The 23,489-nt window shown below is 35.3% G+C and overlaps 2 protein-coding genes and 1 pseudogene across 2 annotated transcripts; 1 reads left to right on the top strand and 2 right to left on the bottom strand.

Moving 5' to 3' along the window:
* Positions 1–534: 534 nt before the first annotated feature.
* Positions 535–1,677, bottom strand: LOC131649515 (uncharacterized; annotated as a pseudogene).
* Positions 1,678–3,162: 1,485 nt separating this feature from the next.
* On the bottom strand, positions 3,163–6,409 carry LOC131643583 (probable receptor-like protein kinase At5g24010). Its single transcript, XM_058913842.1, has one exon. The coding sequence runs from the start codon at positions 6,314–6,316 to the stop codon at positions 3,800–3,802; it is 2,517 nt and encodes an 838-aa protein (XP_058769825.1). The 5' UTR covers positions 6,317–6,409; the 3' UTR covers positions 3,163–3,799.
* A 13,482-nt stretch (positions 6,410–19,891) lies between these two features.
* On the top strand, positions 19,892–22,387 carry LOC131612678 (uncharacterized). The gene is made up of 5 exons (XM_058884446.1): positions 19,892–20,451; positions 20,670–20,780; positions 21,063–21,218; positions 21,354–21,595; positions 21,889–22,387. The coding sequence occupies exons 1-5, from the start codon at positions 19,929–19,931 to the stop codon at positions 22,210–22,212; spliced, it is 1,356 nt and encodes a 451-aa protein (XP_058740429.1). The 5' UTR covers positions 19,892–19,928; the 3' UTR covers positions 22,213–22,387.
* Positions 22,388–23,489: the final 1,102 nt, after the last annotated feature.

The following is a 23,489-nucleotide window of genomic DNA, read 5'->3' as shown; positions in this document are numbered from 1 at the left end:
TGGTATTTAAAGTACTTCCTAAAATTCATTCTTTTTGCAAATGGAGTCGATGTAATGTTTTTTGGCTTTTTGCCACTTTGGTGTTCAGCAATGTAATCAGCATTACCTCATGGCTTGCGTCATTGCAGGAATACTAAAATCTGAGAATTGCTGTTTTTGGAATGCCGTGTGATTACTGTATAGCATAAGCTGATCTAATAACGCTAAAACATACTCAAAAGTGTGAGTGTGGTGGAAAAGATATTTGAGTGATTGATTGTTGTACTTTTATGTGAAAAAATGCAAAGTACACCTCTTTCTGACTCACTCTACAGATGCTTTAACATAGGTTATAGATTCAGTTAGAAGTATAAGTTAGATACTCCTGCAATACTACTAGCTGTGAAGTTACTTTTTTCAGTATACACTATACAGTCTTACAAACAACGCACCAATAAAAATAGTGATTTGAATAAGATGTAAAAATTGCAGTTGCTTTTTGACTTAAAATGTGCATGCAGTAAACCAATGCTAGCTTCCACTACTATACATCATTCAATCACATAGATTTTCAGCTTCTGAACTACTAGAAGTAGATGGTTTCATACCATTGGTAATAAGATTTTTCTACCAAGCATGTTGAACTCTAGGAGATTCTTCTCTAGGGGAGTCATCCATATCAGCTTTAACATTATTTGTAACACAAAACAGGAATCTGTATGCTGCTTTGGTTGCTGATACAATCTCTGTTTTTGCTTGTCGGAACCGTAATGCTGTATTCGCAGCCATTTCCTTAACAATATCACCAACGTTAGCAAACCTGTTAACCCAACCTGTCATGAAAGGTGTAAGAATACACACAGTAGAAGCTATAAAATATATTAAAAAGATAACAATTCATCACAAAGTTATATAGATTGATTCTCAAGTCATTTACCAGGAGGTTTCGGAACGCCAAGTCTTCGACAAAATTCATCACAGAAGTGGTTGCAGTTTTTGGAGAATAGATCATAAGAATTCCCAGGCCACTCTCTACTAAGTTCTCTTAATATTTGATTTACCTTGAAAATATTGTAGTTTGTTTTTCCTAGTACAAGTGATTTTCTATATGTAAACATTGTGTTCTTCCCTGAAGGACTACTAAAAACACCAGTTCCTTCCTCACAGAATCCAAATGACCATTCTTCATCTCCATAAACCTGTCACAGTTCCACAAGATTTTAAGGGAGACTCAAGATTCAAGATACAATCCAAATAACAGCAAAAGAAATAAAAAAGAACTAACAAAGAGACAGTGGATTAAGACCTGAACAGCGCTGTGGAATATACCACCCAGACCAATACCATTCTTGAAGATCTTGTTAATGTGAACAACGGTGCTGTTCGTCTTCTCCGAACCATTGGTCAAGTCGTACACGTGAAGTGTCACTTTCGCCATCTTCAACAAAAAATCAGAGTGAGATTCTTAAATTCTCCGTGCCTTGGGTTTGAATTGAATCGGAGTTAGATTCGGCTGCAAGAATCCTTCAACCTAATTTCTACCTTTGCCATTATCAAGAGTGAAAGTGTTTCTTGAATTTGTCTTTGAGAGGGAACAGATATAACTGTGACATGAAAGGTGGCGCTGGTCATTATAGTTTATTGCAAATGCTGCATAATTTCTTGGCCATTGGTTGAGAGGGTTTGAGAAAATTGAAAAAAAAGAGCTTATTATGAATAAGCAATTGATTGAATTTGAATGTAACAGATAAATTACTAGTATTAATTTATATAGAGTAGAAGTTAAAACTATAATTAATGTAACTAACTCTATCATACTAGTAACTGTCATAACAGAATTACCAACTAACTGCCAACTGTTACTAACACATCAACAGAATATTTTGAATACTGCAAAATGCACTTTTTCTCAGTGAGATATTGTTGTAGCATTTCCTTCTCCTAGGATTATGTTCGTATTCGTAGAATATAATGGAATTTTATAATGTTCTGCTGTTTGAATAGTTTAGAAGTAATGGAATAAAATGGAAAATGATGATATCAATTTCATTGTATATCTTCATATATATCTAAATTTTGTTCTATTCCTTCATAAGATATTCAAACTATAGAATAGGGCTCATGTTTTATTTCATTACTAATACAAGCATATTTTTAGTATACCTACAAGTATATGCATAGCTCCTTTAGTTTCATTTCATTAATTCAATGTCTTTTTTCTTTGTTAGCCTCTTTGGATGTGTTTTTTTTAATCATTATTTGCAGTTGGTGAGGGATGTTGCAACATCATGGGAATTTTATATTTTATAGCTGTGAGGTGTAAAGTGTAAGTCTATTGACCAAATTCAATATTAAATTTGAGAGTTTGGTGAAATATATTAGAAAGCACTAAGAAGCATGTCACTAGTAATGTCTTAAAAGCTGAACTAGACAGTTCAACCGGCCGTGCCGTGAACTGACAATATCCATTATTCAGTTGTAGAGTGGCAAATAGGCATATTCGTCTTGTCAAAGTCCGCTAGAAAATAGGACGAGACAGACAAAGTAAAGGAAATGGACCGAAAACCTTGGCTCGGCCGCCAAAAAATAGAGCGAGGCTGACGGACCCCGCCATCCATAAACTTAAAAGTGACAAGTATGCCCGTCCCGCTTTAACCTTCGCGTGTCAAAAAACAAAGTAGGACTGACTGGAAACTTAGGTTCAGTTCGCCAAAATGGCTGATTAAACGGGGTTTGGCGGGCCTGGTCCATTTTGCTTTGGTAAGCTGCCAAAATGAGGTTTGATGGGTTTAGTCTAATTTGCTTTGGTAAACTAAATGGAAGGTCTGTCTAGCTTGGTTTGTTTTGCTTTGACAGACTAAACGTGGGGTTTAATAGGCCTGGTCTTGTCACCTCTATTCCTATATTCAATTGTATAAGTGACTCGGTCTCGCCGAATCAATGTCCTATTAATTTTTTAAAACATTGGCCACAAAGAGAAAAAAACTAGAGAGCAGCTTCCATAAGAAAGTGCTATTTTGAGTGGAGGCTATAATTCCATTGTCCCACACATGTTCAAGTATTGCACGCAGCTTCTTTTTGGTTGGATCCCAATATATTCATATCCCTTATGGCGGCAAAAGGGGTCTCCATTTTCTTCAATAGGCCCCACTTAATCACAAGGAATCTGATTTATTAGATTATCTCAAACATAATGGTCAGTGATTACATTAATTAGAAATTGATTACTTATCCTACTCTTACCTTTTTTTATAATTAATTGTTTTTTTTTTTTTGGTTTATAACCACCGGTTTAGTCCGGTTCGGGGGAACAGCTCTGGCATCAAGTGGGTCAAGCCCCCTCCCGATCGCAGTTGCGGGGGATCGAACCGTGGTTCTCCCTACCAAGTCCAGCGCCAATCACCACTGGACCAACTAACGATTGGTTATAATTAATTGTTTTGCCCTCATGTAATTTGCACATGCAATATCAATGGAATTATTAAACAATGAACACTTGTTCAGCAAGTACTCTACGGCGAAAAATCATGTTAAAAACTTCCAATTATATCATCCAAACAGACCTTAAACAAATCTACAGTTCAACACAATCAGCTCTAGAATTAACTGTTGTTACTGCATAACATGAATATATAACACTACATCAAATTTGAAGCATCTCTCCAATGTCAAACAACAATGACATTCAAACATTTTGTAATAGCTATAAGGAGCCTAAATCAGCCTTTTGTTAGTAAATGTTGGTAATGCAATTTCTTTAGAAGAAAAGATAAATTATATAATACATATTGGGCAAGTAAAGTATATAACCAAAGATTATTCATCTACCGTTATTATTCATGAGCTGGGAAAACACTTGGCTAGTACTAATATCTGAACAATCATTATTATAATTTCTCTCTATTCTTCTGCTGCTAGAGTTTTCATGAATAGTTCTTGTTGTTTCATAATCTGCTTCGCTACCACCGCTATCGTCATGTATCCCTCTTTGAGGTTCACTTTCTTGAAGCTGAAGTGCATATTCCAAATTCCACAAGACATCACCCATAGTTGGTCTATCAACACCATATTCAGCTAAACATTTCTCTGCAGTTTCGCCAAATTTCTTCAACGATCTCGGTTTGATCTCGTTGACTATATGAGGGTCAACAATATGATCCAGCATTCCCTTCTGCAGCCATTCAATAGCCCATTCTGCTAAATTCACCTGTTCTCTAGTCAGTTGTGGATCAACAGCAGGTCTTCCACAAAGAACCTCGAAAAGAACAACTCCAAATGAATACACATCCGATTTATCGGTTAGCTGTTGCCTACGGTAATATTCTGGATCAAGGTAACCAAAACTACCTTTCACACCAGTACTCACATGTGTTTCATTGATACATGGCCCTGCTCTCGAAAGACCGAAATCAGCAACCTTTGCCACGTAATCTTCGTCGACCAATATGTTGGTCGATTTAATGTCGCGGTGGATGATTCCTTGAGCGAAGCCAGTGTGAAGATAATGCAAACCTCTAGCCGCACCGATGCATACCTCGAGCCGCTGTTTCCAACTGAGAGGTGGTTGACGTGACGAACCATATAAATGCTTTTTCAATGGACCTCTTTCAACATACTCATAAACAAGTATCATTTCTGAATTTTCTTCACAGAAACCAACTAATGAAACAAGATGGCGATGACGAATTTTCGATAAAATCGTTATTTCAGAGTGGAATTCCGGAAGGCCTTGTCTTGAACCTGGCATACCTCTCTTGACAGCAACTTTTACATTGTCTCTAAGCACTCCTTTGTAAACCATACCAAATCCACCAGACCCTATAATCAAGTTTCTATCGAAATTGTTTGTTGCTGATTGTATATCAGCAAAAGGGATATTCATTCCAAGATATCCATAAGAACCGTGTTCGGATGTTCTACTAAGAGAACTCCCTCCGAACATACGTAAAGGCGTCCATCCAACACTTCCCACCATAGTTTCTTTTGGTTTCTTCTTCCTGCATTTGGTAGCTAGTAGAAAAACAGTTACAACCAAAAGCAAAACAACAATTCCTCCGACAATTGAACCTATCAGCACCCATAAATGTTTCCTCCTGTGCACATTCTTAGTATTATTGACATCGTTGACAATCTTCATTATCTCTGCACCATTCAATATGGCATTAATCCTTATAGAACTACTCAGCTCAGAAGGACCAACACTTATTTCAATAACACCCGAATCGTCCGAATTAGCAACAAAATCCACATACACCGGTGACGCAAGAGTGTGAAATGTAAGTGATGACAAATCAAGATCCTTATATGCAATGTAACTATTGATATATACATCAAAGTAAAGCAAATTGAGAGAAGTACTAACTATATCACAGAAATGCAACCGAATCAAATGCGGAACACCTTCAGAAGCCACAGGAAACTTCCATGTTATGTTAAACCTTGAAGCTAAACTTGTGTTTTCCCTATTCATCTGCTGAGCAGTCATGTAAACATTTTCAGGCGCGATCTCCGGAGTCACGCCTCCTTTCTCGTAATCGGGTGTATGAGTGCTTACTGCATGTTTAGCTGCTTCCTTAAAAACCAAAAAATCCTCATCAGGAATCCAAGTTCTCCAAAGGGTATCATTAAAAGGAGTTATTTTCACACCTCCAACATTAATTCTATGAATAGTTTCTAAAACCTGAGATGAAATGTTTTGGTACTCTTTCATACCAGAAGGACCAACCACCCTCGTTCCATAATCTATAACAAAATCTTCAGGAGCAGTAAACACTTCCACAGCATTTACAAATCCAAAACCTGAATCAAAGGGTCTAAACAAAATTTCAAGCAAGTTTGACTCAATCATCAAAATAAACTCTTTAATCAGAACCTCACCAGGTGGCTTAAAATCTCTCATAATCGAAATTCCATTAACAAAGACACTAAATTTTGCAGACTTCAAGTCAAAACTCTGATCTTTAAATGGAAAGAAATGAAAACGAATCAAATGAGTACCATTTTTCTTCATATTAAACCTGTATCTCCCAGTGGTGACAAAAACTCTAGCTGTATGATACAAAGTTTGCAAATTTGGAGATGGGTTTTTGTCTATGAGAGAAATGGAATCATCTGAAGAGAGAAAATTCAAGCCTGGGTTGGTTGAATCACTCATGAAGACTCTATTGAAGAGTGAAGCATTGTTGAGTGATCCACAGTTAATCAAGTAGTTGTCTATAGGAACAAAGGAAAGTGAACAAGGTAGAAAGAAGAGAAAGGTTAGAAAGATAAGGTTATGTGTCTCCATGAATGAAGGGTTTGGTTTTTTAGGTCCTTGAAGAGTGTGAAGAAAATTCATTTCATGAGTTATGAGAAGTGTGAGAGGATACTAAAGTGAAGAGTGCACTAAACTGTAACATAAAAGACAACAGAGATAGAAAGACAGTGACTTTTGAGACCACACCGAAAGATTTAGAAGAATATATATATATATATATATATATATATATATATATATATATATATATATATATATATATATATATATATATATATATATATATATATATTCTGAAGTCAAAAGGGACTGCTTATGCTTTTGATAATATTTGTTGAAAAATAGTCATTATTTTTGGACATTTCACACAATCCTACAATAGTTTTCTTTTCTGTGATATGTCATAATAAGGGTAGGAATTATGAATGAAAGTTAAATGACTTTAGGTTGAAAAAGAATTACTAAATTTAGTATTGGAGGGGCCAGAGAAGGAAATGAGATCAGGCATTGTTTTTTTTAACCTTACAAAGCTCTTTCTACATGCATGCTCTTAAATTGTATAGCATCGGTATTTCAGTGTATTGAATGTCTGATACGTGTAAGTGTCTGATAATCGGATAACATTCTCACCGTTGATATGTTAGTGTCAGGGTTATGTTCGATATGTTAGTGTTAACTAATAACTTATTATTATAGATGAAAATTTGTAGAAAAAATTGCTTAAAAAATAGATAAAAGTTTTGGCCAACGATACATTCCACTATGACACTGGTAGTTGAGTTGGACACTAAGCTCCTAAATGAGATAAGGGTGATGGACCTGTGTAACTTAAGCCACCAATTGGCTCTCCCAATCCTTATCGGAGGAAATAGTATGATTCTGTTGTTAATTCTTATCATTATTGTGTGTTACAGTTAGAAAGTTGTACATGTTTCTGGTGCATGCCAGCTTCAACATATTCTGAGTATCTGTGGCACTATACTTTTTCTGTTTAGTACTTAGTGGAATTTAATTTGCTTAAATATAATTTCTATCCAATTATAGTTATTTTGAAGATGGACCATTGTTTGTTGTATGTATATACTTGATGTAGTCTATTGCTGTTTGTCGCTTCTTCCAAATCTACTGTTCATATTAACTTTTGCAAATTGTTTCCCATGTGAACTTTTTTGTGTGTTGAATATCATGTGAAACTACGATTACGTCTTAAATTGGAATTTTCTCACTTGTTACTGGTATTCTGGCGTCAGTTGCGCTTGTATAGACCTGCGTAGTCATTTATTTATGAAGTCACATGTTCACTTTTATTCAATTATCATTATAAATTTTTATTTCCGCACTTTGATTGTATTTAGGCAGATCTAGATAATATCAGTTTTTTTTTTTTTTTTGTAAATAGAGAAAATTTAATTTTTATTTTAAAATGATTTAATTCAGTAGATCAGAATATATTTACACCTCTGTAATGTTAGCGAATTTTACTTTTCCCCCCTCCGTTGTCAAAGGCAGGTTTTGGCAACGATTTTTTTAAAAAAAACCGTTGCCAAAACCAATTCAGTAGTTGTAAATAGGGTTGTAAATAGAGAAAATTTAATTTTTATTTTATTGAAAAATCTTTTTCAACTAATGATCAGAATATATTTAAAATAAAAGATCAGTAGATCAGAATATATTTTAAACCTACCAAACCAACGTACTAGTACTTAATTAAAAATGAAAAAGATTTTTGTAGTCTGAATTAATACAAAATTTTGTTAACAGCTATTTAGTATGTTTAAAAATAAGTAAAGTAATAGTTGACATTAGTAGACATGCGATTTTGAGATTTGTTGAATGTTTCATTGTTTCTCAATTGTGACATGGTTAGGGGAGTGAAATTACAAATGAACAAGAAATGGTTAAGTATTTTGAAGGTGTAAAAAATGAAGTTGAATTGTGTATAGAGAATTCTTTTTAATTTTGAAAAACCAACTTTAGAATTTTAATAAGTTCATAATCCGAATTCAGAATTGTTAGCAGTAAAATGAAATATAGGCAAAAAGTAAAACCACACATAGAATTATCCTGGTTTCTCTCATAAATTGAGAGTAGTCCAGTCCCTTTGTCCAACAAGAGATTTTCCATTATAATCAATCATATTATACTTTGCTCAAATAAATTAGTAAGAGACTTCAACTGCTCAATCAAATTAGGAAGAGACTTTTGCTCAAGCACACAGGCAATACGCTTTCACTGCTTAAGAAAACTAGCAAGAGACTTTCTATACTCTAAAAAAATAGTTTGGAAGAATAAATAACCACTTTACTTGATGTAATATCAGAAGTATAGAAGAGATACAATACATACACAAATTTTTGGGTTAAATATGTTTGCGGTCCTCCTAAGTATCTCATATTTCACTTTAATACACTAAAAAAAATCTCTTTAAAGATTGGTTTTCCTAAAAATTTCCACCCACACTTTTGGTCCCTCCTGCAATTTAGCGACGATTTATACTTAGCAACTGAATTAGCTAGAATTTAAACGACGATTTTAACAGGAGATACCAAAAGTGTGGATGAGATTTTTTAGGAGGACCATTATTCAAAGAAAAATTTTATAGGGTCTAAAACTTAATTTAAGTTATTTATAGGGACAAAAAAGATATTTAATCCAACATTCTTTAAACACTTAAGATTTCTAAGATATACATGGATAAGAAATCTCAAGATCTTGCGAAATAAATAACTTTAGCTCAAATATGTTCAAAGTTGTTCTTGTTAGATGGTTAGTTTTCTTCCTTCAAATCTTCAACCCCTTTTATAGAGGCAGAAAAAGAGATGTTAGAAGGTGACCTACACAAGTGATCTTTGTAGAAAAGCAGTTCCGAGAGAGACATTGGAAGATGATCTGTTAAGATCTCCATCCTCTGTGTAACAGCTTTAACCAGGGCGTCTTTCTTATACTAGATATCTACCAATATGTGTGACATACCTAAACAATAACTCACATACCATTGCTAGTGAGATCCACTTATGGATAACCCAAAGTTTTGCATGAAGTATATTCGAGGAGTTCAAGATGAATTTAGAGATGCTAAATTTCCATGTTCTAAATTAGGCGTGAATGGTACCACTAAAGCCAATGCGGTGTTCTATTACAACTTCCACCAACATTAATAATAGTGTATGAATAATTAAGGGAGCTCTATTTGATGTATCAATTTTTTGCGCGCTCATTTGGAGGTTTAAGAAAGCAATTGCCAAAGGAGTTCACTATGGAGTCGGAAGCCATGGAGAAACGATACATATGAATGGTTTCATAGGATATACAAGTAGAGTTACGATTTCTCCAAGCCCACCAGATTCATGCGGGAAAGTGGTTATGATGGGCACTGTAAATCCCATTTTTATCCAAACTTTTCCATCACGAGTCAAGAAAAAATTTGGGTCATCAAACCCAAGGCTCATTCAAAGGTTTCTAGAATCCAAACAGTCATAAACACAACAAAGAAATGACTCTTCTTCTTAAACCAAATGAATACATGTTTTGTATTATGGTTGAAACTAAGAATTTTGCTGGTTAATTTTGTGATGATGTTGTAAAGTGGCCGAATGTGAGGTGACGTCATAGAGTCAAAATCTTTAAATGATAGGTTGAGGTCATGAATGTGAACATAGTCAACAAATACAACGATGGGACCAAGAGAGGTAAAGTAGTTGTAGCACAAAGAATAGGATAATGAGAAAGGCTTCCAATCAAATCCATCTTTCAAGAGGTTCTTCACTTTGGCAATAGAGCTCTAGGTGGCAGAAGGTAAAAGTAAATGGGAACCCAAAAAAAATTTATTTGAAAAGATAAATACCCAAAGTTTATCAATAATTTGAAGCATATCTCAAACCAGCTTGCCAAGAAGTATTGTGTTGCCACCCCAAATTGATCGAACCCCCAAACAATTCAACTTTCTTGAGAGAGTAATTTTTTTCCAACTGACCAAATGCATACCCGGAATGGTAGTACCATTCCAAATAAAATTTATAATCATATGATCAAACGTGTTAAGTGTTTTGGGGGAGCCATATGGTTTGCATGTAGAAAGAGGGATGAATGTGACAACCGATGTAGCAAGAGCTAATCTACTGCTTGTTGAGAAACTTATTTTTCCAAGAAGCCATGTGAGTTTTCATTTTTTCCCATAATGGTTGAAAATCTGGTATGACAGACTCAGGATGTCACTCACGATGTCAAGACATCTGATCTGTTATCAGCTTAGCAAAGGCATGACAGAATGATCCCCAATTTTTGATTACCCCTAAGAAGGTTTCCGTGAGTACTGAGACCATGTTAGTTCAGTCAACATAACCAGATTGTAAACTTCAATGGTTCTGTAACAAGACAAGCTATCAAACCTGAACCTGATGTTATACACGATGTTACAACATCCAAGACTGAACAGACAATGCAATGCAGAAGATAAATAACACAGTCAATTATTAACCCAGTTCAGTCTAACTACCTACTCTAGGGGCTACCAAGCTAGGAAGAAGATTTCACTATCAGTAGTACTATTTTATGTAAACAACCCCTGGTTTACAAATAAACAACCTCTGGTTTACCTAGTCACTACCCAATGCAACATTTATCTTAGAATTCTATCCAAGACAAGAGAACCTCTGCTCACTCCCTAGTGATACCTAACTGTTACAACCCTGCAACTGCTATTTAAACAATTAACAAGAAAAACTAACTTGATTTTGCTTCACAGCTTCAATCAAGAACATAATAATCAACTCTTACCTAAAGGTTTCGAGTGAGAACAATAACTTCTCTTACCTACAGGTTTCGAGAGGGACATGGCAGCAATCCCACAACCTGGGTGGTCTACCTTTACAAACTCTACTGACTACATCTTTTCAATACTCGGTTTCCTTACAAAACTAGGTTACAAAAGTTTCTATTTATAACCTATTCCCAATTGGACTCGGGCTTACAAATCGCATCACTAGCTGTTACAAATCAGCATATATCTTCTGCTAAAAGAAAGGTCTTCAATCACAAGTTTCCTAATTTATCTCCTAAATTAGAAACTGCTGAATCTTCAATATTCTGATTTGATTCTTCAATATTCTGACTTGATTCTTTTGGCCTTTAAATCTGCGCCACATAGGATTACATAATATTCCAAAGAATATTCTGTATCTGTTGAGTATCAAACTGAATCTTCATTCCAGTTCTGCAGGCGCGATGTCATGAGTTGATGTCATGATATTCCATATAACCTCTTGCTTTTGTACCTGTTTTGTTCTTTTATATTTGCAAGACTTATACATTCTATTATATTTTGCTGCTATTATATTTTAGCCAAACATATATGCCAACCAACCAATAAAAACATCAACAATCTCCCTCTTTGGCATATTTTGGCTAAAACTATACATACATTAAAAGATACATATGCAGCAAAACATAACTTCAACTTTCCAGAAAACAAAGAACAGATCTTTTACATTATCAAAATTGGGCTCTTCTGTTCTTCAAGGCTCTACTTCCTGCAAATGCCTGCCTTCAAATTCCTTTGTTTCTTTTGACAGTAGCAGAATCAGAAACTCTCCCCCTTTTTAGCCATAATATGACAATGAGAGAACCAATGTCATAATATGCAGTGGAACATCTTCGTGCAACACTAGTGTACATGAGGAAGACAATGGGAGAAGGCCTTTGTCTCTGAGGACCAATGGTGGCATAAGAGAACCCTTACTCAGTCTTCAACTAGAAACCAAATCCTAGCTTAAGGCCTAAGAGAGAACATGAGTGAAATCTGACCACCACTCCTCGTAACTCAGAACACAAATCACAATTGTGTTCATAACTCAAATCACAAATCACAACAACAAGAGAACCTATACAGAGGAATGTATATGATGGAACACTTTTGTTGAACTCACAAAAAAACTCATGACAGAAGCAAATAACTTCTCTAGCCCGTGTTTTTCTTTGACTTGCAAAACTTTGGCAAAAGAACCCTTCCCAGTACCAGACCCAGACACGAATTATATGAACACACACGAAGGACATTTTGAGAGAATTTGATTTCTGCAATCTGTGGAGACGCCAATTTATAGCCATTTGAGAACATAGGAAATAACGATTCTCTTGGTTTTGTTCAACGGTTAAACGGTTGATTAGGAAACAGTCTCAAAAGCAATTACTCTTTCCAAAGTAGTTTTTGACTATTTTTTTGATAGGAGTTATCTTTAAGACCAGCACATGCATAGTCATTGATTGAACTTTACACTGATCACTGATATGAAGAGATAAACTCACGACAGATTTCCTTGTTTGACACAGTAGATTCAATGTCTTTACCTATGTCATGACATCCTGTCAGACATTTTCACTTTTCACCCCTTAAACACATAGCTCAATATTCTTCACGAGACTTTGACAAAGCATCCTATGAACCAAGTAACTGACCTCCCACTCACTCTACTGACTTACTAGTCATAGACATAGATCTCTGTTGTTCTGAACACCTTGAGACTGTTTAATGCAATAGTGAAAAACCTTCCAACACTTGTTGATACACAACCACCCTGTCCAGAGAAAGAATTGTGCATTCTAGTTGCACATAGTTAGATTCAACCATTCACAGATAACTGACGATAATGTTACACCCTGTTATATCAAACTTTATCACAAGAGCATGCATGTGCTTCTTCTGAATTAGTACACTTTTTCTATGATGTTAGAGCATTTTTGACCAAGACAATTTTCTTGAAGAATATATCTTGACCTAAGAAGTCACTCCCCCTATCTGAGATAGTCTGAGCTTCTTCAAGGAAAAACTTGTAATGATGAATGGAAAACATAAGACACATCTTCATATCTTCAAGAGCTCACCCTCTGTTCAACTATCCTGGTGAACACACTCACTTTTACCAATGTTGCTCCTTTACAATAGATACTCACACCATAAATTAGATGTTTTAACATTGTGTCTGACATTAAAATACAACTGAGTTATTCATACTAGTACTACCAGTACATTCCACAGGATCCAAATCTCTTTCTGCAACAGATTCTAGTCTACCAACTTATCTCCATCAAAAATAATCAACTAATGACCTCTTGACACTAGATGCACACACAGAGAGGTTGCCTCAATCTCAACATAAAGAACTGCAACTTCTTGTACTTTGTTGAGCATAACCTTACCATGTTTATATTAGATCATGGTCTGCCAAGACAATTTGAAATCCCTCTTGATATGGTGTTTATCAATGTCACACAATGATTAACACTCTTTCTTATTTGAACTAGACGGATCCTCTTTATCTTCAGTTGTATTGATCAGATCACCAAACTTCTGTCTTCATAGTCACACTCACTTAGTGAAGTCTTCATCATGAGAGTAATCATGTATTGCCAGAACATATTGCTAACATCAAGATCAGAACATGCCCATTCTAATCCATATTAAGTCAGAACTGCCACTTCAGACACAAATGTTGCTTCTTCAAACTTCACGCGCACAATCCTAGACATTCTTCCAGGATAACAACACAATGTGATATTGTGAAATCACTCAAGACATAAGTTTACCAAACTTTAAAAACTCAAAAACTCTGACTATCCATAGAGATGAAAATCCTCTATAAAATGACTTAGAACACAAGGAACAATTTGCGTTCATGACTCGAAACAAAATTATCTTTACAAAACAACTGCAAAGAATGACCTTAGACTTAACAATGTCTGAACACTACCCTTATACCCCATGCTTGTCACAATTTGACAAACATAACCTAGACTCTAGACTTTACTCATATCCGAAAGAAGAACATGAGAGACTCAAACAAGACTTAAAAAAATGAAACGGAAAAGACTCTAGAAACCTGAGCAATTTAAATAACATACCTAGACTTTAACCAATTTCTTAATCAAGAGATGTTATTTGAGAAGGAACTACTTCAGGTGGACTTGTGCAAAAGTTGGAACATGCACTATATCAAAACAAGTGATACACACCATCAATACATGTTTTTAGATGATAATACAAAGACTGATCCTTGCTGGTTTTCAAGGATAAAACATGTCTTGAGTTATGTTCTGACATCTTGAATGACATTGTTATTCTGGCTTAAAAATTAGTCTTTGAGAGACTTTCCATTTGATTATAAGCAGAATAACATTGTCCATGCTGATCTCCATACGCTCTTACTCCCCCTGAGTTATACAAATTTAGGACATCTATGATGTTCGTCCTTGAAGCACCCTTCATTTGGAATTTGCTACAGTTTCCAAGTTTAGAATCTTCAGTTTGCTTGCTACACAAGATTCAGATTGCCACACTCTCCAACTTGAAGTAGAAGAAACTATAATTGTATAACCATAAATCAATCTTTAGCAGATAAGTCTGAACCTTATCTCTCTGGTGTCTTCAACAGTAGTGATGATGTATTTTCATGTAGATCTTTTTCTTCATCACATACTTCTTCTCTTCATACAGATATTGCAAATATCCAGCTCTCATCAAGATATTTAACAGAATCAATATGCTTCACCAGATACCATTGCCACACTTTCTAAGCTTGTGAAGATAACAGTGAACATTAACATTTAGTTCACACTAGTCCTTGAATACACAACTGGAAGGGATTCTCATCTAATAAGTACTAAGTCTCCCGTCAAGGTACTTATTAGTTACTCAGTAGGACTTACTACTCACACTAGTTCATCTAGACTGATTTCTTCTTCCAGTCTTGCATCCAGGTTCTACACCTAATAAGTACTAAGTATCCAGTCAAAGTATTTATCAGTTAGTCAGTTAGAATTGACTACTCACACTAGATCATTCTGACTGATTACCTCTTCACACTTATATATTTTCCTCTTGGCAAAAATACTTTCAAATAACTGAATACCTTGAGATGATGTTGTAACATCTGATATGACATGATCCTTCATGGTTCTTGGTTAACATCTCTAACATTTAATTCATAGCACTTGGGGTGGAAACAATAGAGTGTAATAATCAGCAGCATCCAGACATATCAAGGAATAGAATAGCCAACATCTCAATAAGCTTTTCTTCAGACTTTCATTCTGATTTTGAGATGATGGATGCCATAGTCTGTACCTATAGAGGAGATTCCCTCATTTAGGTTTCTGGAACAGACTTTGTTATGACATAACACTGAATTAGTCAGATTCTTCTGAGCCATCTGACTTCCTTGATTCCAAAAAACCACTACCCTTTCTGGATAACAACTAGGGCAGTCAACATTCGTGACCATATTTCACTGTGGTTGAGACACAGTATTCAGCTCCAACAACTGCTCTATGGTTATGAATAGGGGTGATCAAAACCAAACCAACCCAATAGAACAGCGCAAACCAAACCAAACCAAAACCGCAAAAAACCGCATTTGGTTCGGATTAGTTTGGGTCAGTTTTTACAAAACTGCACGGTTCGGTTCGGTTTGCGGTTTGTATTTTGTAAACCGAACCAAACCGAATCAAACCGCACTATGTTACAACCTAAATTTTACTAACTCACATTCAACCCAAACTTAAACTTATTATACATTAGCATTATGATTATAAACAATCTTCTCATCCTTACACATATAATTTCAGTCCCGATCTTCTAAAATCTCTAATAACATTATCGCACCTTCTTTGCCACATACATCTTCCCTCTTCTTCTATAATCTCTACTCTCTTATATTCTTTCTTTTTCACCTTCTCATTTTTATGTAAATGTTCCGTATTTCAGTTTCGTTTTTATCGCATATCTTCTTCTCTAATCTCTCAACACTTTTTTTCTTTTTCACTTTCACTAATCTTTCGTCTCTTCTATTTTTTTGTTTCGTTATAATATTTTTTATATTGTTTTATGCTATTATTTTATGTTTAATATTCTACTTTTGTCTAATTTAATTTTTACATATTAAATGGAAAATTGTTGTCAAAATATGACGAGTTTTGTTGTTATTTGATAGTGTATGAATGTATAATTACAAAATTATGTTATCATCTATATGTGTATGTATGACTCAATAAAATATTTGTAAAAAACCGAACCAACCGAACCAAACCAAACCGCATTAGTTTGGTTTGGTTTGGTTCGGATTTTTTTTAAAAGCCAACCGAACCAAACCAAACCGCACTATTTTTTCTCTTGCGGTTCGGATGATTTTTTTCGTCAAAACCGCCCAAACCGCACCGCGAGCACCCCTAGTTATGAATGAAAATCCACATATCTGGTTCCTTTGATCAGAGGAAAATACCAGATGTAAGCTCATCTTGATTTAAACATAAAGGATTAGAAAAGAATACCTTCACGAGTTTCCTTTGGCACTGAGCTTTTACTTCTAAACTCCCATAAACTAAGATTTGGAGTAGAAATACATGTTGATCGTGTCCTGATCAACTTATAATCAGATGCCTCCTCTTCCAGATCAAGAGTAGGTTCCAAACCAATGTTCTCACACTACATTAGTTTAGCACCATAACATTTGTTCTTCAGCTGGTAGCTGCATACCAGTACTAATGTCCCCACATTTACTAGGACATCTGTTCCTCCTTCTAGGAACACACCAGCCTTGAAACTCTTCAAGGTTCACACTTGCAGATGATTATGAATATCATTGATCAATTGGCATTCATTAGCTCTAATAAATCATTCCATTATGATTAGACTTGAGAGATTACTCAAGTATCTTTGACACTTTAATTATAGCTGTAAGGTTCGGCCATACAATCTGTTGAATATAAATAACCCTAGAATCTTTCTTTTACAATTGGGGTTGCACCAGAGGCTATGCAGCAGAAAATAGCCATACTTCAACAGAATTCACACAATGCTTACTCCATGACCCAATTGTAAGCATGACATCCAAGGATTGAATGTAACTCAACCCTGCAAAATGCTTGCTTCTGCACCAAGCAACAGACTAGGCCCTACTCCAAACATCAACTCCTGATCATAAACCTTAATTACAGAGGTTACCTTATCAGAGTCTTCACTCCCGCATGAAGCTTTTGATAATACTCTTCTCTGTGAATAATGATTGGACAATACAATCCAAAGTCTTCACTCCCGCATGAAGTTTCTGAATTACATCTTCTTGTCCAAGCACCATTATCTTCCTTTCACATGTTGATCAGGTTGGTCTAGGTCTTCCACATATTGGTCCATCCTCCACTTCAAGGGACCATACAATATGAACACTCCTTGTTCAAACAATCTTCTACCTTCAGCACAACCAGAAAGTATCCCCCATGGATCTCATCCAGAAACAGACAGGATGCCTACTCTGATACCAATTGAAATTCTGGTATGACAGACTCAAGATGTCACTCACGATATCAAGACATCTGATCTGTTATCAGCTTAGCAAAGGCAGGACAAAATGATCCCCAATTTTTGATTACCCCTAAGAAGGAGTCCGTGAGTACTGGGACCATGTTAGTTCAATCAACATAACCAGATTGTAAACTTCATTGGTTCTGTAACAGGAGAGGATATCAAACCTGAACCTGATGTTATACACGATGTTACAACATCCAAGACTGAACAGACAATACAATGCAGAAGATAAATAACACAGTGAATTGGTAACCCAGTTCGGTCTAACTACCTACTTTGGGGGCTACCGAGCCAGGAAGAAGATTTCACTATCAGTAGTACTATTTTATGTAAACAACCTCTGGTTTACAGATAAACAACCTCTGGTTTACCTAGTCACTACCCAATGCAACCTTTATCTTAGAACTCCATCCAAGACAAGAGAACCTCTGCTCACTCCCTAGTGATACCTAACTTTTACAACTCTGCAACAGCTATTTAAACAATTAACAAGAAAAACTAACTTGATCTTGCTTTACAGCTCCAATCAAGAACATAATACTCAACTCTTACCTACAGGTTTCGAGTGAGAACAATAACTTCTCTTACTTACAGGTTTCGAGAAGGACATGGCAGCCATCCCACAACCTGGGTGGTCTACCTTTACAAACCCTAATGACTACATCTTTTCAATACTCGGTTTGCTTACAAAACTAGGTTACAAAGGTTTCTATTTATAAGCTATTCCCAATTGGACTTGGGCTTACAAATCGCAACACTAGCTGTTACAAATCAGCAGATATCTTCTGCTAAAAGAAAGGTCTTCAATCACAAGTTTCCTAATTTATCTCCTAAATTAGAAACTGCTGAATCTTCAATATTCTGATTTGATTCTTCAATATTCTGACTTGATTCTTTTGACCTTTAAATCTGCGCCACATAGGATTACATAATATTCCAAAGAATATTCTGTATCTGTTGAGTATCAAACTGAATCTTCATTCCAGTTCTGCAGGCGCGATGTCATGACATTCCATATAACATCTTGCTTTTATACCTGTTTTGTTCTTTTATATTTGCAAGACTTATACATTCTATTACATTTTGCTGCTATTATATTTTAGCCAAACATAGATGCCAATCAACTAATAAAAACATCAACAATGATGTTAAAATTAGATCTTTTTACTCTACCTTTGAGAATAGGAAATCCGAGGCATTTGTCCAATGATGTAGTATTCATAATGACATTTATTATAGTAAATTGATTCATTTTTGTCTGAGGAATGAATGAGGAGTAGAAGACTCATAACCTTGCGATGTTGATCTTAAAACATAAAACACAACTAAATTTGTCAAAGAATATGTGACCATATCTTTGATCTAAGTCTCTTTTAGCCTTAAAGAACACAAGAACATTGTTGACAAAATAAGATGTAACATTTAAAGACCCTTAGTAGATATGAAAATAGGCTTCCAAGAACTACTACGAACAACATTTGTGACGACAATAGAAAGTCTCTCATCGCAAACAATGGAGAGATAAGGTGATAATAGATCCCTTTGACATAGGCCATGAAAAGGCTTGAAAGCTAGAAATTTGTTCACATTCCACAAAATAGATAAAGTTGAAGAGGTGATGTAGTGCAAAATGATATGATTGGTAATATGAGGAAATCCAAAATCCACCAAGCAACTTCTAAAGAACTCCCGATTAATGTTATCAAAAGTCTTTACTAGATCTAGTTTGAATGTCACTTCTTCTTTTTTCTTCTTCGTTTTATGCATGTAGTGCAAGAAAACTGTTTTGGTAGGGGCTAATAACAATGTCTAGGAGGGATCGTAACCGATTATAACTCGAACTTTGTTAATAATTTTGTACACTATATTACAAAGATTTACCGGCCTCGATTCTTTAAAGGTTGTTGGAGTATCCACTTTAGAAATAAGGGCTATAAGTATTTCAAATATAGTTCGATCAAAAACTCATCGGAGAAAGCTTATTTGACCAAATTATAGATATCACTATCCATAATATGACAGGATTGTTTCAACAGAAAACATCGAAACTCATCGAGACCATAGACTTTAAAAGCCTACATTGAGTTTAAAGTGCGAATGACTTCCTTTTTTTTTATCATATTTTTATGAATTAGTATTCAATTTTTTTTCCAATTATTTTAATTTATACCACTAATACTACTTTTGTAAAGTAGTTCAAATTCTTTTTCTATATAACGTTAACTTCATTTTTTAATCTGCAATAAACTGTTAAAATAAAATATAATTTTGTAACGAGACGTGTTAAACTAAAAATAAACAGTCTCGTAATGGCGGAGTTGTTTTTCCTTCTCGTGATTAATGGCTTCTTGTATTTTAACACTGAGATCTTCTTCTTCTTCCCATTCATTTTCCCGCGTAAAACCGTTACTTCCACCACCGAACTTCAACTCCCATTCATCTTTTTCTTCACCATTAATCAAATTCAAAACCCATAATTCCGGCATCGACGTGTTGCAATCGGAGTCCAACCGTAGTTTGGTTACACAAGCAACCGGAGGGAATTTAAATTTGAATTTGAGTTTCCCTCTAATTTCTCCTAACGACCAATGGGGAAACTGGACCGCTCTATTCGCCGCCGCAGCTTTCGGAATCTGGTCGGAGAAAACGGAGATCGGGAAGACAGTGAATGGAGCTATTGTCACTATTTTGGTGTGTCTTGCTGCTAGTAATTTGGGGATTCTTTCCGTTGATGCTCCTGCTTATGATTTGGTTTTGAAGTTTCTTCTTCCTCTCGCTATTCCTTTGCTTCTCTTTAGGGCGGATCTCCGCCGTGTAGTCAGCTCCACCGGCGTACTTCTCTTGCCTTTCTTGCTTGGTTCAGGTAACTAACTGACTGTCGTCTCTATTTTTCTTCGCTATAATAGTGAAGAAGAATCAATAAAATATTAAAGTTATGTTTGGATTTGTGGTGAGCTTGACCAGCTTAGTCAACACTTCTCCATCGAGTCAACACTATCTTATCCTCTTTACTTTGTTTTTGTTTTTTATATTCTAGTGATCTATTGAACTTGATTTTTTAACCTACATTATCATACACAGTTGCAACTACAATTGGGACAGTAGTAGCATATCTACTTGTTCCAATGCGATCACTTGGTCCGGATAGTTGGAAGATTGCAGCTGCTCTTATGGGTCGACATATTGGTGGAGGTAACTCTTGTTTTATTACCTTCAGTTCATTAATCAATAGAGCAGTCTTTGATGATGTGCAAGGCGCGTTACTGTTCATAGTCCAAAATTTGTCACTATTAAACCATAACTAAATAGGGTCTCTATTAGTTTTTCCGTAGTTGACCTTTGGCTAATTTACGCAGGGCTTCCAAAAAATTAAGACGGCCCTGTTAATCAATATTGCTGGAAAGAAACATTTGTATCTTCAATTCAACTTAGACTTGACTTAACTTAGATATTATTGTTTTCCATTTTGTGCAGCTGTCAATTATGTTGCCATATCTGATGCTCTTGGTGTTCAACCCTCAGTTTTAGCTGCCGGCTTAGCTGCAGATAATGTTATTTGTGCACTGTATTTTTCAGCATTGTTTGCATTGGCCTCTAAAGTGCCTCCAGAGGCCTCAGCATCAGTAGATGGTATCTCAAATTTTATTATAATATCACTATTAAATTTGTTAATTTATATTTTCATTTGACTTGAAATTAATTTGTTATTATAAAGTATTTAATGGTTTCTGTATAATATTTTCACTGATTATTTTTTCTTGTCAGATGATGCAATTAATTCCATATCTGGGTCTAGTGACAAACTTCCAGTGTTACAAATGGCTACTTCTCTTGCGGTGTCTTTTGCCATCTGCAAGGCTGCTACTATTCTTACAGGGTATTTTGGAATCCAAGGGGGTACTCTGCCATTAGTAACAGCAATTGCTGTGATATCTGCAACTGTATTTCCCAAACCATTTGCTTCTCTTGCATCCTCTGGTGAAGCTATGGCTGTTATTCTCATACAGGTTGGTTGTTATTCATCATATGACTTCTTCACTTAGCAAGTTCGTGTTTGGATTGACAGTGATGAGTTTGGTGAAATCACATTGGCACTGTGATTTTGTTAAAACTCTAACATGTAGCTCTTGTCAAAATTATGACGGTTTACTGTGCTTTAGTCTAATTCAGTGTCAATCGTGCACTAAAATCATAAAAGAAAGTTATTGGTAATTCCAACATTAGAAAAAGACTAACAACATATTCATTGTCAATATCATCCAAACTGATTGGTTAATGGTTTGTTATTTGTGAGGAATAGGTATTCTTTGGGGTGATAGGTGCAAGTGGGAGTATAAGGAGTGTGATGAACACAGCACCAAGTATTTTTCTATTTTCTTTTGTTCAGATAACAGTCCATCTTGCTTTGATACTTGGATTGGGAAGACTTTTTCGCTTTGACTTGAAGTTGTTGCTCATAGCATCAAATGCTAATGTTGGAGGCCCAACAACAGCTTGTGGAATGGCAACTGCAAAAGGGTGGAAATCCCTCATTTTGCCTGGTATTCTTGCTGGTATATTTGGAATTGCCATTGCCACTTTTCTCGGCATTGGATTTGGTCTAAAAGTCTTGCAACACATGTAAAACACCAATGTTCTTTATATGCAAACAATCTATGTACTATAAGATCGGTTCCCATTTCTAGCTTTAGAAAAGCTTGAAGTGAAAACTACAAATATGAAAATAATATAAGACTAGATTGCATTGAAACCAATTTTTTAGGTGACACTCATATACATTAACAACAGAAGTTCATCAATTAACAGTTATTGGTTGCAGCTCAAAAAACAAAGGTTCTAATAGACAAACTGAATTTTTAATCTGCAATAGGGATTGATTCCCAGATTAATAGTGGACTCGCATCGAATTGGAATTGTGTATCCTCTCCTCTTCATCGTATATGTGTGTGTTTGGTGATGATTAATAATCTAATGCTATTTTGTAAATCGAGTAAGATCAAATAAACACATAAATTTCGAGAAAGAATTCAATCACTCTAGTCCAATGTTGAAGAGTCTCCATATTGAAAAGGATATCATCTCAATATATTTTTATAACTGAGGGCAATCCTCACGTAAGCCGGTTTTATATATATATATGGTTGAATTAGAGTCAATCATACATTTTAAAGAGGGTCTCAGAGTCTATCCAAGATTTGTTGGACCACTTGCTATTAGGTTGTTTTTGCTATTGGGTCCAATTTTTGTCATGTAGGGGTATAAAGCTAATTGTAGGGGTACGAAGTAAAATTGTAGGGGTATAAAGCTAGTTGTTGTGGGGTAAGCAAGTTCACAAACCATACTTTTTAATACTCTTTTTCCAACAACATCTAATGATCTAAATCTTCTCCACAATTTATCTATTGCACTACTCATACCCACCTCTAATCCAACTTCTTCATTTACCGGCAACTCACCTTCCATACTTAGTTTCCTCCAATGAAAATGAACACTTTCTATAGGTTTCGAGATTCCACTAAGAACAAATCTTCCTAACTCACAAGCACAAGGTAACCCATAATTTGTTCTAATAGTACAACCACATTTTTGCATGTTACTTCCAACATAATCAATCCCTGATAACTCTTCAACAATCCGTCTCAAAGCAGCCCTCGATACCGAACCACGGAGATTACCATAAAATAGACTTATGTGTGCATGCTCAACCTCATAAAAACTTTTTTGAAAAGCAGCTCGAAGGTTACCTACTTGTAATTTCATATTGGTATTCATAGCTTCCCAAACTTTGACCATGTCACAAACACTATTCCCTATAATGTGCTTTAACTTCCAATGCGGAGACTCAACCCTAAAAATAAAACAAAGTAAATATACAAAAAAAATAACATAGTAAAAATTAAT

Source organism: Vicia villosa, linkage group LG1 (assembly GCF_029867415.1).
Source record: "Vicia villosa cultivar HV-30 ecotype Madison, WI linkage group LG1, Vvil1.0, whole genome shotgun sequence".
In the NCBI taxonomy this organism is placed as follows: Eukaryota; Viridiplantae; Streptophyta; class Magnoliopsida; order Fabales; family Fabaceae; genus Vicia; species Vicia villosa.
This window is presented reverse-complemented; position numbering and strand designations above follow the sequence as displayed.